This window comes from Salvelinus fontinalis, chromosome 19 (assembly GCF_029448725.1).
Source record: "Salvelinus fontinalis isolate EN_2023a chromosome 19, ASM2944872v1, whole genome shotgun sequence".
NCBI lineage: Eukaryota > Metazoa > Chordata > Actinopteri > Salmoniformes > Salmonidae > Salvelinus > Salvelinus fontinalis.
Genome location: NC_074683.1, coordinates 33,963,027 through 33,978,881, shown reverse-complemented (window position 1 = coordinate 33,978,881; position 15,855 = coordinate 33,963,027). Strand labels below are relative to the sequence as shown.

The following is a 15,855-nucleotide window of genomic DNA, read 5'->3' as shown; positions in this document are numbered from 1 at the left end:
AAATTAGTTAGGCTATTGGATAGCCTATAAGTTGCAAAAACAAAACCTATTTTTGGGTTGATTGGTTGAACCAGAGAGAGTATGCTAGTTTATTATACAGACATGTTTACAACAGTGTTATTAAACAACATGGCTGCATCAGAGGCATTATGTGTTCTGCCCTGGTCTTCATTTTGCACCAACCTGTGGACTCATTGAATAAAATGACTGAACAAATCCCATTCCATTCCATCCCTTATTGAAGTTAGACCCATTACTCTTAGGACCAGACAAACGGCTGTAACATGGACTCAGGGCTCCACGTAACATAGTAAAGGTAAATCTGTCTCCCCCCATTTCCATTTAGTATGACATGTTACGTTTTGTATGGTATGTATTAATTTGTGGATGTCCATCATCCATTTCATATATGTTACAAATGACAATTCGTATATGTTATGAATGCAGTTCATACAACATGTTATAAATATGCTATATTTATGATACTTTACGAATTCCAATTTGTTTTGGGTTATGTTAGCTAGGTGGCTAACATTAGCTAGCTAGGGTTAAGGTTAGGGCTTTGGGTTAGGGTTTATGGTTAGGGGACGGGTTTTAGCTAACATGTTAAGTAGTTGCAAAGCAGCTAAAAAGTAGTAAATAGTTGCAAAGTTGATGATTAGTTAAAATGCTAAAGTTGTCCATGGTGTGATAAAAAAATGTAACCTTTAGGTTGCTAGACATTCGTGTTATATGCAGACCCATACTCCCTGACCTTGGCATAAGTAACCTTCTGTCTTATGTAACCATATCAAACATAACATATAATACTGTTCTTTTACAGAAAGGAATGTAATAAATAGTTTATGGTATCGAAAGGAATTGATTGACAGTTGGGTGTTTTCGAGCTATGTTCTTGCATTCTGCGCATGGTTGCGTGTGATGGAAGGATTTCGAGGGAGGGGTAGAAAAGTTGTCGCGTCAAAAGTCGACAATTGAGCGTCAAATGGCAGCCTTGTGTCTTTATAGCAAGTGCATGTCGATAATAATCAGATCTATATGACAAAACTCAAGCAAATTAACCCATTTATGAATCTGAGCAAATTAACCTTGATTTATAAATCTTCTCACTGCAGTTCCCTCTATCGTGCGAAATCTCGTCGTCAGAGAGAGTGGAGAGAGAGGGGTGTGGCCGTAAGGGGTCTGTTGCTGCTGATGCTGTGGAGATTGCGTTTATCTCTCATCTAGTCATCGCTGTCTGCACTTCGTCCTGTCAACACCGGCGTCATTCGCGCCCTGGATGGCAGCATTTGGAACTCCGGTGTGAGTTATTTTTTTCCCGAGGACTTTTGACTTATAAGTAAACAACCATGACTGACCCAATGACACAAGATTCATTCCCTGTCCCGGATCCCACAATCGTGGATCCTTCGGCCGTACGGAACGGCGGATGCGCGTCTAATGCGAATCTATCCAAAATACCGAGTCAGGACGATCCTTTTAATATGGACCGGGACCAAGAGATGAGAATCACCGACAGCGTTGATGGTCAAGGTAGTAAGTAATTCAGGGATTACAAACTTTATTGTTGTAAAAGTAAATCTTCACCTTGACTTGATTGATGGGCGCTTCTGGAGTTTATTTATAGCATCTGGAAAGTGGTTTTGATCAATTATTAATTTGATCAATTATTAATGTGTTGCTATAATTACTTACCTGCATAACATCAGAGACATGTCAATTTGGCAAAGCAATTGGAGATAAATAATAGGCAAGCATCGCTGTCTCTATAGAGCACTCTTATTGTCAAGATGTTGTGTCTGACATTATCTAGGTTATTTCTTCCGGATGATCACCAAAACCCGTATGTGAATTTGTAGAGGTTATCAAACAATACAAAAATGAATGTACATTTTGAGCCTGAACTCAATGTGTGAAATCTTTTTTAGAGATAGATAAGATGCAGTGGTTATGAAAATGCCCTCAATATTCAGAAGTTTTGTCTGTCTCACACACACACACGCGCACATACAGCGCGCACACACACACACACACACACACACACACACACACACACACACACACACACACACACACACACACACACACACACACACACACACACACACACACACGTCATACTAAATGGAAATGGAGGGAGACAGATTTCCCTTTACTAAGGTCTGACATAAGGTCTGTACATAACCTGTGTTATACAGTATACTTGTGATCTATTTCACAAGTCTTATCATAATCCCTTTGTTATCCCCATGGAGACTTGTATAGGGGGAAAAAACTAAAAAACATCCCAACATGGATATGACCAAGACCCCAATCATAACATTCCAAGATGGATATGACCAAGACCCCAGTCATAACATTCCAACATGGATATGACCAAGACTCCAGTCATAACATTCCAACATGGATATGACCAAGACCCCAATCATAACATTCCAACAAGGATATGACCAAGACCCCAGTCATAACATCCCAACATGGATATGACCAAGACTCCAATCATAACATTCCAACATGGATATGACCAAGACCCCAGTCATAACATTCCAACATGGATATGACCAAGACTCCAATCATAACATTCCAACATGGATATGACCAAGACTCCAGTCATAACATTCCAACATGGATATGACCAAGACTCCAATAATAACATCCAAACATGGATATGACCAAGACTCCAATCATAACATTCCAACATGGATATGACCAAGACCCCAGTCATACCATTCCAACATGGATATGACCAAGACCCCAGTCATAACATTCCAACATGGATATGACCAAGACCCCAATCATAACATTCCAACATGGATATGACCAAGACCCCAGTCATAACATTCCAACATGGATATGACCAAGACCCCAGTCATAACATTCCAACATGGATATGACCAAGACCCCAGTCATAACATTCCAACATGGATATGACCAAGACTCCAATCATAACATTCCAACATGGATATGACCAAGACCCCAGTCATAACATTCCAACATGGATATGACCAAGACCCCAGTCATAACATTCCAACATGGATATGACCAAGACCCCAGTCATAACATTCCAACATGGATATGACCAAGACTCCAGTCATACCAATCCAACATGGATATGACCAAGACTCCAGTCATACCATTCCAACATGGATATGACCAAGACTCCAGTCATACCATTCCAACATGGATATGACCCACTCCCACTTGGTATGTCGTCTGTGTAACAGTGTGGACTTACACACGTTGGCCCTTTTCCATGCCAAATTATTAACTCAGTTTCTTTGCTATATGCTGTAGTATTTCTATTTAAGATGAATTTAATGGAAATCCATTACCGATTGGGTCATATGGTAGTGGTGTCAGTTCAGTTAAATATATTGGGTCATATGGTAGCGGTGTCAGTTCAGTTAATTATATTGGATCATATGGTAGTGGTGTCAGTTCAGTTACATTTATTGGGTCATATGGTAGTGGTGTCAGTTCAGTTAAATATATTGGATCATATGGTAGTGGTGTCAGTTCAGTTAAATCTATTGAGTCATATGGTAGTGGTGTCAGTTCAGTTAAATATATTGGATCATATAGTAGTGGTGTCAGTTCAGTTAAATATATTGGGTCATATGGTAGTGGTGTCAGTTCAGTTAAATATATTGGATCATATAGTAGTGGTGTCAGTTCAGTTAAATATATTGGGTCATATGGTAGTGGTGTCAGTTCTGTTAAATATATTGGTTCATATGGTAGTGGTGTCAGTTCTGTTAAATATATTGGATCATATGGTAGTGGTGTCAGTTCAGTTAAATATATTGGATCATATAGTAGTGGTGTCAGTTCAGTTAAATATATTGGGTCATATGGTAGTGGTGTCAGTTCAGTTAAATATATTGGTTCATATGGTAGTGGTGTCAGTTCTGTTAAATATATTGGGTCATATGGTAGTGGTGTCAGTTCTGTTAAATATATTGGATCATATGGTAGTGGTGTCAGTTCAGTTAAATATATTGGGTCATATGGTAGTGGTGTCAGTTCAGTTAAATCTATTGAGTCATATGGTAGTGGTGTCAGTTCAGTTAAATTTATTGGGTCATATGGTAGTGGTGTCAGTTCAGTTAAATATATTGAGTCATTCATATGGTAGTGGTGTCAGTTCAGTTAAATATATTGAGTCATATGGTAGTGGTGTCAGTTCTGTTAAATCTATTGGGTCATATGGTAGTGGTGTCAGTTCAGTTAAATATATTGGGTCATATGGTAGTGGTGTCAGTTCAGTTAAATATTTTGGATCATATGGTAGTGGTGTCAGTTCAGTTAAATATATTGAGTCATATGGTAGTGGTGTCAGTTCAGTTAAATCTATTGGGTCATATGGTAGTGGTGTCAGTTCAGTTAAATATATTGGGTCATATGGTAGTGGTGTCAGTTCAGTTAAATATATTGGATCATATGGTAGTGGTGTCAGTTTAGTTAAATATATTGGGTCATATGGTAGTGGTGTCAGTTCTGTTAAATATATTGGATCATATGGTAGTGGTGTCAGTTCAGTTAAATATATTGGGTCATATGGTAGTGGTGTCAGTTCAGTTAAATCTATTGAGTCATATGGTAGTGGTGTCAGTTCAGTTAAATTTATTGGGTCATATGGTAGTGGTGTCAGTTCAGTTAAATATATTGAGTCATTCATATGGTAGTGGTGTCAGTTCAGTTAAATATATTGAGTCATATGGTAGTGGTGTCAGTTCTGTTAAATCTATTGGGTCATATGGTAGTGGTGTCAGTTCAGTTAAATATATTGGGTCATATGGTAGTGGTGTCAGTTCAGTTAAATATATTGAGTCATTCATATGGTAGTGGTGTCAGTTCAGTTAAATATATTGAGTCATATGGTAGTGGTGTCAGTTCAGTTAAATCTATTGGGTCATATGGTAGTGGTGTCAGTTCAGTTAAATATATTGGGTCATATGGTAGTGGTGTCAGTTCAGTTAAATATATTGGATCATATGGTAGTGGTGTCAGTTTAGTTAAATATATTGGGTCATATGGTAGTGGTGTCAGTTCAGTTAAATATATTGGATCATATAGTAGTGGTGTCAGTTCAGTTAAATCTATTGAGTCATATGGTAGTGGTGTCAGTTCAGTTAAATATATTGGATCATATAGTAGTGGTGTCAGTTCAGTTAAATATATTGGGTCATATGGTAGTGGTGTCAGTTCAGTTAAATATATTGGATCATATAGTAGTGGTGTCAGTTCAGTTAAATATATTGGGTCATATGGTAGTGGTGTCAGTTCTGTTAAATATATTGGTTCATATGGTAGTGGTGTCAGTTCTGTTAAATATATTGGATCATATGGTAGTGGTGTCAGTTCAGTTAAATATATTGGATCATATAGTAGTGGTGTCAGTTCAGTTAAATATATTGGGTCGTATGGTAGTGGTGTCAGTTCAGTTAAATATATTGGTTCATATGGTAGTGGTGTCAGTTCTGTTAAATATATTGGGTCATATGGTAGTGGTGTCAGTTCTGTTAAATATATTGGATCATATGGTAGTGGTGTCAGTTCAGTTAAATATATTGGGTCATATGGTAGTGGTGTCAGTTCAGTTAAATCTATTGAGTCATATGGTAGTGGTGTCAGTTCAGTTAAATTTATTGGGTCATATGGTAGTGGTGTCAGTTCAGTTAAATATATTGAGTCATTCATATGGTAGTGGTGTCAGTTCAGTTAAATATATTGAGTCATATGGTAGTGGTGTCAGTTCTGTTAAATCTATTGGGTCATATGGTAGTGGTGTCAGTTCAGTTAAATATATTGGGTCATATGGTAGTGGTGTCAGTTCAGTTAAATATTTTCGATCATATGGTAGTGGTGTCAGTTCAGTTAAATCTATTGGGTCATATGGTAGTGGTGTCAGTTCAGTTAAATATATTGAGTCATTCATATGGTAGTGGTGTCAGTTCAGTTAAATATATTGAGTCATATGGTAGTGGTGTCAGTTCAGTTAAATCTATTGGGTCATATGGTAGTGGTGTCAGTTCAGTTAAATATATTGGGTCATATGGTAGTGGTGTCAGTTCAGTTAAATATATTGGATCATATGGTAGTGGTGTCAGTTTAGTTAAATATATTGGGTCATATGGTAGTGGTGTCAGTGTGAGTTTCAAGTTTGGGGAAGCAATTTTTTTCAGCTTTATAATAAAAGATTGCATGCATCTATCATATTTTTTGCAGACTAATGTAAGATAGGTATTGCTAATGTGATGTAGAGTCATAATTTAGGCTAATATTATAAACTGGGTGGTTTGAGCCCTGAATGCTGATTGGCTGACAGCTGTGGTATATCAGACCGTATACCACGGGTATGACAAAACATTTATTTTTACTGCTCTAATTACGTTGGTAACCTGTTTATAATAGCAATAAGCACCTCAGGGGTTTGTGGTATATGTCCAATATACCACGGCTAAGGGCTGTGTCCAGGCACTCCACGATGCGTTGTGCATAAGAACAGCCCTTAGCCGTGGTATTATTTTATTTATTTTTTATTTTACTTTATTTAACCAGGTAGGCTAGTTGAGAACAAGTTCTCATTTGCAACTGCGACATGGCCAAGATAAAGCAAAGCAGTTCGACATATACAACAATACAGAGTTACACATGGAAGAAACAAACATACAATCAATAATACAGTAGAAAAATCTACATACAGCATGTGCAAATGAGGTAGGATAAGACAGGTAAGGCAATAAATAGGCCATGATGGCGAAGTAATTACAATATAGATGTCAGAGCTACTAGGAGTACTGGGTGGATGGAGTCAAACGCAGAGAGCAAGGTTAAGGAACGTGGATTTATTTCCAATGCACAGGGAAAAGATCATGCCCTAAAACATACGGGCGCATGAGAAAAGAAGTCCAAAAACACCGGACTAAACTGTTCCGAGGAAATACAAAATCCACTACACGATCCAACACCAACATAACAGAAAGCAAGCCCGCTCAACAGCCAGCGGGCTACCTAACCTTATATAGCCTACCCACCAAACTAAACTCAAAACAGGTGCACCCAATCAGCCCAAACTAACAGAAACAAAAAGGAAAGAATCGATGGCAGCTAGTAGGCCGGTGACGACGACCGCCGAGCTCCGCCCGAACAGGAAGAGGCACCATCCTCGGCGGGATTCGTGACAGTACCCCCCCTCTGACGCGCGGCTCCCGCAGCGCGCCGACCCCGGCCTCGAGGACGACCCGGAGGGCGAGGCGCAGGACAATCCGGGTGGCGACGGTGGAAATCAGCCAAGAGGGAAGGATCTAAAATATCTTTCCCCGGTACCCAGCACCTCTCCTCCGGACCGTACCCCTCCCAGTCAACGAGGTACTGCAGGCCCCTCACCCGGCGTCTCGAGTCCAGAATAGCTCGTACAGCGTACGCCGGGGACCCCTCGATATCCAGAGGGGGCGGAGGGACCTCCGGCACCTCACCTTCCTGAAGGGGACCAGCTACCACCGGCCTGAGGAGAGACACATGAAACGAGGGGTTAATACGATAGTAAGAAGGGAGTTGTAATCTATAACACACCTCGTTTATCCTCCTCAGGACTTTAAATGGCCCCACACACTGCGGCCCCAGCTTCCGGCAGGGCAGGCGGAGGGGCAGGTTTCGGGTCGAGAGCCAGACCCTGTCCCCTGGTGCGAACACAGGGGCCTCACTGCGGTGGCGGTCAGCGCTCCTCTTCTGTCGCTCACTGGCCTGCCTGAGAGAGGCCTGGACTGCCCGCCAGGTCTCTCTAGAGCGCTGGACCCACTCCTCCACCGCAGGAGCTTCGGTCTGGCTCTGATGCCACGGAGCCAGGACCGGCTGGTACCCCAATACGCACTCAAATGGCGACATGTTAGTTGAGGAGTGGCGGAGTGAGTTCTGGGCCAACTCTGCCCACGGGACGTACCTTGCCCATTCTCCAGGCCGGTCCTGGCAATACGACCTCAGAAACCTACCCACTTCCTGGTTCACTCTTTCCACCTGCCCATTACTTTCAGGGTGATACCCAGAGGTAAGGCTGACCGAGACCCCCAGACGCTCCATAAACGCCCTCCATACCCGGGACGTGAACTGGGGACCTCGATCAGATACGATGTCCTCCGGCACCCCGTAGTGCCGGAAGACGTGGGTAAAGAGAGCCTCCGCAGTCTGTAGGGCCGTAGGGAGACCAGGCAATGGAAGGAGACGACAGGACTTAGAAAACCGATCCACAACGACCAAAACGGTAGTGTTCCCCTGAGAGGGGGGAAGATCAGTCAGGAAATCTACCGATAAATGAGACCATGGCCATTGTGGAACCGGGAGGGGTTGTAACTTCCCTCTCGGCAGGTGCCTAGGAGCCTTACTCTGTGCGCATACCGAGCAGGAAGAGACATAGAGTCTCACGTCCTTAGCCAAGGTGGGCCACCAGTATTTCCTCCTAAGATCCCGCACTGTTTTCTCAATCCCCGGATGACCCGAAGAAGGTAGTGTATGAGCCCACCGAATCAAACGATCACGAACACCAAGCGGTACGTACCTAAGGCCAGTTGGACACTGGGATGGCACAGGTTCTACCCTTAACGCCCGCTCGATGTCCGCGTCCACCTGCCATACCACCGGGGCCACCAGACACGAGGCTGGAAGGATGGGAGTCGGATCGATGGACCGGTCATCCGTGTCATAAAGACGAGACAGCGCGTCGGCCTTAGTGTTAAGGGAACCTGGTCGGTAAGAGATCGTAAATCTAAAACGAGTAAAGAACATGGCCCACCTAGCTTGACGTGGACTCAGTCTCTTCGCCTCTCGGATATACTCCAGATTTCGGTGGTCAGTCCAGATGAGAAAAGGGTATTTGGCCCCCTCAAGCCAGTGTCTCCACACCTTCAGGGCCTTTACCATAGCTAGTAACTCCCGGTCCCCCACATCATAGTTCCGCTCCGCCGGCTCCAGCTTCTTTGAAAAGAAAACACAGGGACGGAGCTTCGGTGGCGTGCCCGAGCGCTGGGATAGCACGGCTCCAACACCAGCCTCGGACGCATCCACCTCCACTATGAACGCTAACGAAGGGTCCGGATGCGCCAACACGGGAGCCTCAGTAAACCTTGCCTTCAACTGGTTGAAGGCTCCATCTGCCTCAGCCGACCACCGTAAACGCACCGGCCCCCCCTTTAGCAGTGAGGTAATGGGTGCCGCCACTTGACCAAAACCCCGGATAAACCTCCGGTAGTAATTGGCAAACCCTAAAAACCGCTGCACCTCCTTTACCGTGGTTGGAGTCGGCCAATTACGCACGGCGTTTACGCGGTCACACTCCATCCTCACCCCCGAGGTGGAAATGCGATAACCCAGGAAGGAAACGGCTGGTTTGGAGAACACACATTTCTCAGCCTTGACGTATAGGTCATGCTCCAGCAGTCGCCTAAGCACCCTGCGCACCAGGGAGACATGCGCGGCGCGTGTGGCAGAATAGATCAAGATGTCATCAATATATACTACCACACCCTGCCCCTGCAAGTCTCTGAGAATCTCATCTACAAAGGATTGGAAAACGGCTGGAGCATTCTTCAACCCATACGGCATGACGAGGTACTCATAGTGGCCTGATGTGGTACTAAACGCTGTTTTCCACTCATCTCCTCCCCGAATACGCACCAGATTATACGCGCTCCTGAGGTCCAGTTTTGTGAAAAAACGCGCTCCGTGGAATGATTCCATCGCCGTAGCGATCAGAGGTAGTGGATAACTAAATCCCACTGTGATTGAATTTAGACCTCGATAATCAATGCACGGACGCAGTCCTCCCTCCTTTTTTCTCACAAAAAAGAAACTCGAGGAGGCGGGTGACATGGAGGGCCGAATGAACCCCTGTCCCAGAGCTTCCGTGACATATGTCTCCATAGCCAACGTCTCCTCCTGTGACAAAGGGTACACGTGACTCCTGGGAAGTGCAGCGTTCTCCTGGAGGTTTATCACGCAATCCCACTGTCGATGAGGTGGTAATTTAGTCGCTTCCTTCTTACTAAAAGCGATAGCCAAATCGGCATATTCTGGGGGAATGCGCACAGTGGAAACCTGGTCTGGACTCTCCACCGATGTGGCACCGATGGAAACTCCCACACACCTACCTGAACACTCATCTGACCACCCCTGAAGAGCTCCCTGTCGCCAGGAAATGAGGGGATTGTGAATGGCTAGCCAGGGAATCCCCAACACCACTGGAAACCCAGGTGAATCAATAAGGTAAAAACTGATCTGCTCCCTATGATCCCCCTGGGTTACCATGTCCAGCGGAATCGTGGCCTCCCTGACCAGCCCTGACCCTAACGGTCGGCTATCTAGGGAGTGCACGGGAAAAGGTGGGTCTATCTGCACCAGCGGAATACCCAACCTACGGGCGAGTCCGCGATCCATAAAACTCCCAGCTGCGCCTGAGTCGACTAGCGCCTTATGCTGAAGAGAGGGAAAAAACGCAGGGAAAAAAATAACCAAAAACACATGACCAACAGGCAGCTCTGGGTGAGTCTTGTGCCTACTCACCTGAGGTGGCCGAGGAGTATTCCGCCTGCCATCCCGACTCCCAGATGGACTCCTCCAGCACCGGTCCGAAGTGTGTCCTCTCCGGCCACAGTAGGTGCAAGAAGAGCCACCTCCTCCGGTCCCCCTAGATGCAGCTCCTCCCAACTCCATCGGAGTTGGAGCGGGAGGGCTGGGAGGTGGAATGGACAGGACCCCGTCTGAACGCCCGCAGGCAGCTAGCAGGTTATCTAGTCTAATCGACATGTCGATCAGTTCATCTAGAGATAGTGTGGTGTCCCGACAAGCTAGCTCCCGACGGACGTCCTCCCGAAGGCTACAACGGTAATGGTCTATTAAGGCCCTGTCATTCCACCCCGCACCAGCAGCCAAGGTCCGGAACTCTAAAGCGAACTCCTGGGCGCTCCTCGTCTCCTGTCTCAGGTGGAACAGACGCTCACCCGCCGCTCGGCCCTCTGGTGGGTGGTCGAACACAGCCCGAAACCGGCGGGTGAACTCTGCGTAATGGTCCCGAGCTGAGTCTGGGCTGTTCCATACCGCGTTGGCCCAGTCCAGGGCTCTCCCCGACAAACAGGAGACAAGGAGGCTTACACTCTCTTCCTCCGAGGGAGTCGGACGCACGGTAGCCAGGTAAAGCTCAAGCTGGAGCAAAAATCCCTGGCAACCAGCCGCTGCTCCATCGTACTCCCTCGGGGGGGTGAGACGCAATGAGCTGGTCCCAGCCGATGACCCTGTGGGAGTGGGTTGTGTCGTCTGCAGGGGAGCTGTAGGGGGCGTCGGGAGACCACTCCTCTCCCATCGTTCCATCCTCTCCATCATCTGGTCCATCGCTGATCCGATACGATGAAGTACAGCTGTATGATGCTGGACACGCTCCTCCATAGTTGGGAGAGGGGTGGTCGCGGCTCCTGCTGACTCCATAGTTGGTGCGGGCTTCTGTCAGAGCTACTAGGAGTACTGGGTGGATGGAGTCAAACGCAGAGAGCAAGGTTAAGGAACGTGGATTTATTTCCAATGCACAGGGAAAAGATCATGCCCTAAAACATACGGGCGCATGAGAAAAGAAGTCCAAAAACACCGGACTAAACTGTTCCGAGGAAATACAAAATCCACTACACGATCCAACACCAACATAACAGAAAGCAAGCCCGCACAACAGCCAGCGGGCTACCTAACCTTATATAGCCTACCCACCAAACTAAACTCAAAACAGGTGCACCCAATCAGCCCAAACTAACAGAAACAAAAAGGAAAGAATCGATGGCAGCTAGTAGGCCGGTGACGACGACCGCCGAGCTCCGCCCGAACAGGAAGAGGCACCATCCTCGGCGGGATTCGTGACAATAGAGTTATTTAGGATGATATCTATGAGGGTGCCCATGTTTATGGATTTGGGGTGTGTCACGCCCTGGCCTTTGTATTTCTTTGTTTTATTTATTATTTTAGTTAGGTCAGGGTGTGACATGGGGAATGTTTGTGTTTTGTCGGTTTTGGGTGATTATATGGTAAAGGGGGTGTTGGGTGTATTGTATGGGTTTGTGTGTAGTGCATGTATCTAGCGTTGTCTATGTTGGTTTAGTTGTTTAGGAGAGTCTATGGTTGCCTGAATGAGTTCCCAATTAGAGACAGCTGATTTCTGTTGTCTCTGATTGGGAGCCATATTTAGGGTAGCCATAGGCTTTCATGTGATGTGGGTAATTGTCTATGTGATACGTTTGTAGCCTGTGTGTGCACATCGTTATTTAGCTTCACGATCGTTTTCTTGTTTTGTTTAGTGTGTAAGTGTTTTTGATTCGTTTTGCCATCATATTCATTAAAAGGAATATGGCTTACTTTCCTACTGCTGCGTTTTGGTCCGTCAATCCTCCACACGATCGTGACAGAATTACCCACCAATACAGGACCAAGCGGCATGTAAAGCGGCAACAGGACCCACCTACACAGGATTCTTGGACATGGGAGGAGATACTGGATGGTAAGGGGCCGTGGGCACAACCGGGAGAATATCGCCTTCCTCGTGAAGAGCTGGAGGCAGCGAAAGCCGAGAGGAGGCGATATGAGGAGGCAGCACGGAAGCAAGGCTGGAGACCCGTGAGTAATACCCAAAAATTTCTTGGGGAGGGGCTCATGGGGAGTGTGGCGAGTCCAGATGGGAGAACTGCGTCAACTTCCCGTGCTACCCGTGAGGACTCTAAGAGGAAACCTGAGCCAGTCGGGCTGATATTGGAGGTGAGCAATGGGAATGATGCAGAGACTGTTAAGGATTTATTGGGGAGGTTGGAAGAGAGTGAAATGAGGGAGCTGCTGTGTTGGTGCGTGAGGCACAACATCCACCCGACAGAGCGTGTGCGGGATGTGAGGTTACCTGAGTCAGAGTTCCATGCTCGTCCTGATGTGCGTGCTAACCGTCTGGGAATGACAGTCCCACGAACCAGGCCTCCTGTACGCCTCCCTAGTCCTGCACCTCCTATATTAGCCCCATGTACTAACTCTCCTGTGACAGTCCCCAGCCCAGTACAACCAGTGCCTCCTCCACGCACTAGCCCTATGGTGCGTGTCTCCAGCCCTTTACCACCAGTGCCTAAATCATGCACCAAGCCTCCTGTGTGTACCCAGAGTCCTGTGCGTCCTGTTGCTGCTCCCCGCACTAGCCCTGAGATGCGTGTCCCCAGCCCGGTACCACCAGTTCCGGCACCACGCACTAGGCCTAATGTGCGCTCCCAGGGTCCAGTATGCCCTGTTCCTTCTCCCCGCACTAGCCCTGAGATGCGTGTCCCCAGCCCGGTATCACCAGTTCCGGCACCACGCACTAGGCCTAATGTGCGCTCCCAGGGTCCAGTATGCCCTGTTCCTGCTCCCCGCACTAGCCCTGAGATGCGTGTCCCCAGCCCGGTACCACCAGTTCTGGCACCACGCACCAGGCCTACAGTGCGCCTCAGCCGGCAAGAGTCTGTCGTCTGCACAGCGATCCCTGAACTGCCCGTCTACCCAGTGCCATCTGAGCCATCCGTCTACCCAGCGCCATCTGAGCCATCCGTCTACCCAGCGCCATCTGAGCCATCCGTTTGCCCCGAGCCATTAGAGCCGCCCGTCTGTCCGGAGCCGCTAGAGCCATTCGTCAGACAGGATCTGCCAGAGCCGCCAACCAGACAGGATCTGCCAGAGCCGCCAACCAGACAGGATCTGCCAGAGCCGCCAACCAGACAGGATCTACCAGATCCGCCAGCCAGCCATTAGCAGCCAGATCAGTCAGCTAGCCATGAGCAGCCAGATCCGTCAGCCAGCCATGAGCAGCCAGATCAGTCAGCCAGCCATGAGCAGCCAGATCCGTCAGCTAGCCATGAGCAGCCAGATCCGTCAGCTAGCCATGAGCAGCCAGATCCGTCAGCCAGCCATGAGCAGCCAGATCCGTCAGCCAGCCATGAGCAGCCAGATCCGTCAGCCAGCCATGAGCAGCCAGATCCGTCAGCTAGCCATGAGCAGCCAGATCCGTCAGCTAGCCATGAGCAGCCAGATCCGTCAGCTAGCCATGAGCAGCCAGATCCGTCAGTTAGCCATGAGCAGCCAGATCCGTCAGTTAGCCATGAGCAGCCAGATCCGTCAGCTAGCCATGAGCAGCCAGATCCGTCAGCTAGCCATGAGCAGCCAGATCCGTCAGCCAGCCATGAGCAGCCAGATCCGTCAGCCAGCCATGAGCAGCCAGATCCGTCAGCCAGCCATGAGCAGCCAGATCCGTCAGCCAGCCATGAGCAGCCAGATCCGTCAGCCAGCCATGAGCAGCCAGATCTGTCAGCCAGCCATGGGCCGTCCCTCAGTCCGGAGCTGCAGTCCCTCAGTCCGGAGCTGCAGTCCCTCAGTCCGGAGCTGCCGTTCTTCAGTCCGGAGCTGCCGTTCCTCAGTCCGGAGCTGCCCCTTATCCTGGTGCTGCCCCTTATCCTGGTGCTCTCCCTTATCCTGGTGCTGCCCCTTACCCTGGTACTGCCCCTTACCCTGGTACTGCCCCTTACCCTGGTACTGCCCCTTAGTCCGGAGCTGCCTCTTAGTCCGGAACTGCCCCTTAATTCAGTGGGGTTAATGTGGAGGGGGGTCATTTGGAGGAAGCTAAGGAGGCGGTTAGTGACTGTGGTGGGGTGGGGACCACGACCAGTCCCGGAGCCGCCACCGTGGAAGGAAGCCCACCCAGACCCTCCCCTAGACTGTGTGCTGGTGCACCCGGAGTTCGCACCTTAAGGGGGGGGTTATGTCACGCCCTGGCCTTTGTATTTCTTTGTTTTATTTATTATTTTAGTTAGGTCAGGGTGTGACATGGGGAATGTTTGTGTTTTGTCGGTTTTGGGTGATTATATGGTAAAGGGGGTGTTGGGTGTAGTGAATGGGTTTGTGTGTAGTGCATGTGTCTAGCGTTGTCTATGTTGGTTTAGTTGTTTAGGAGAGTCTATGGTTGCCTGAATGAGTTCCCAATTAGAGAGCTGATTTCTGTTGTCTCTGATTGGGAGCCATATTTAGGGTAGCCATAGGCTTTCATGTGATGTGGGTAATTGTCTATGTGATACGTTTGTAGCCTGTGTGTGCACATCGTTATTTAGCTTCACAATCGTTTTCTTGTTTTGTTTAGTGTGTAAGTGTTTTTGTTTCGTTTTGCCATCATATTCATTAAAAGGAATATGACTTACTTTCCTACTGCTGCGTTTTGGTCCGTCAATCCTCCACACGATCGTGACAGGGTGGTACCTGGTAGGTTCATTGATAATTTGTGTGAGATTGAGGGCATCAAGCTTAGATTGTAGGATGGCCGGGGTGTTGAGCATGTCCCAGTTTAGGTCACCCACCAGCACGAGCTCAGAAGATAGATGGGGGGCAATCAATTCACATATGGTGTCCAGGGCACAGCTGGGGGCAGAGGGTGGTCTATAGCAAGCGGCAACAGTGAAAGACTGTCACGCCCTGGCCTTAGTATTCTTTGTTTTCTTTATTATTTTAGTTAGGTCAGGGTGTGACATGGGGAATGTTTGTGTTTTATCGGTTTTGGGTGGTTATATGGTAAAGGGGGTGTTGGGTGTAGTGTATGGGTTTGTGTTGAGTGTATGTGTCTAGCTGTGTCTATGTTGGTGTAGTTGTCTAGGAGAGTCTATGGTTGCCTGAATGGGTTCCCAATTAGAGACAGCTGATTTCTGTTGTCTCTGATTGGGAGCCATGTTTAAGGTAACCATAGGCTTTCGTTTGATGTGGGTAATTGTCTATGTTATACGTTTGTAGCATGTATGTGCACTACGTTCATAGCTTCACGGTCGTTTGTTTGTTTTG

General features: G+C 47.3%; 1 protein-coding gene across 2 annotated transcripts in view; it reads left to right on the top strand.

Moving 5' to 3' along the window:
* Positions 1-935: 935 nt before the first annotated feature.
* The window catches only part of LOC129816650 (transmembrane protein 163-like), a 117,637-nt gene continuing 102,717 nt past the window's right edge, over positions 936-15,855 (top strand). The window contains exon 1 of one of the 2 annotated variants that reach the window (XM_055871395.1): positions 936-1,533. In XM_055871395.1, the coding sequence (XP_055727370.1) occupies positions 1,350-1,533 (184 nt within the window). In that variant the 5' untranslated portion in view covers positions 936-1,349. Of the gene's footprint in view, positions 1,537-15,855 lie in introns of both variants that reach the window. The other variant, XM_055871394.1, reaches the window with a different exon arrangement.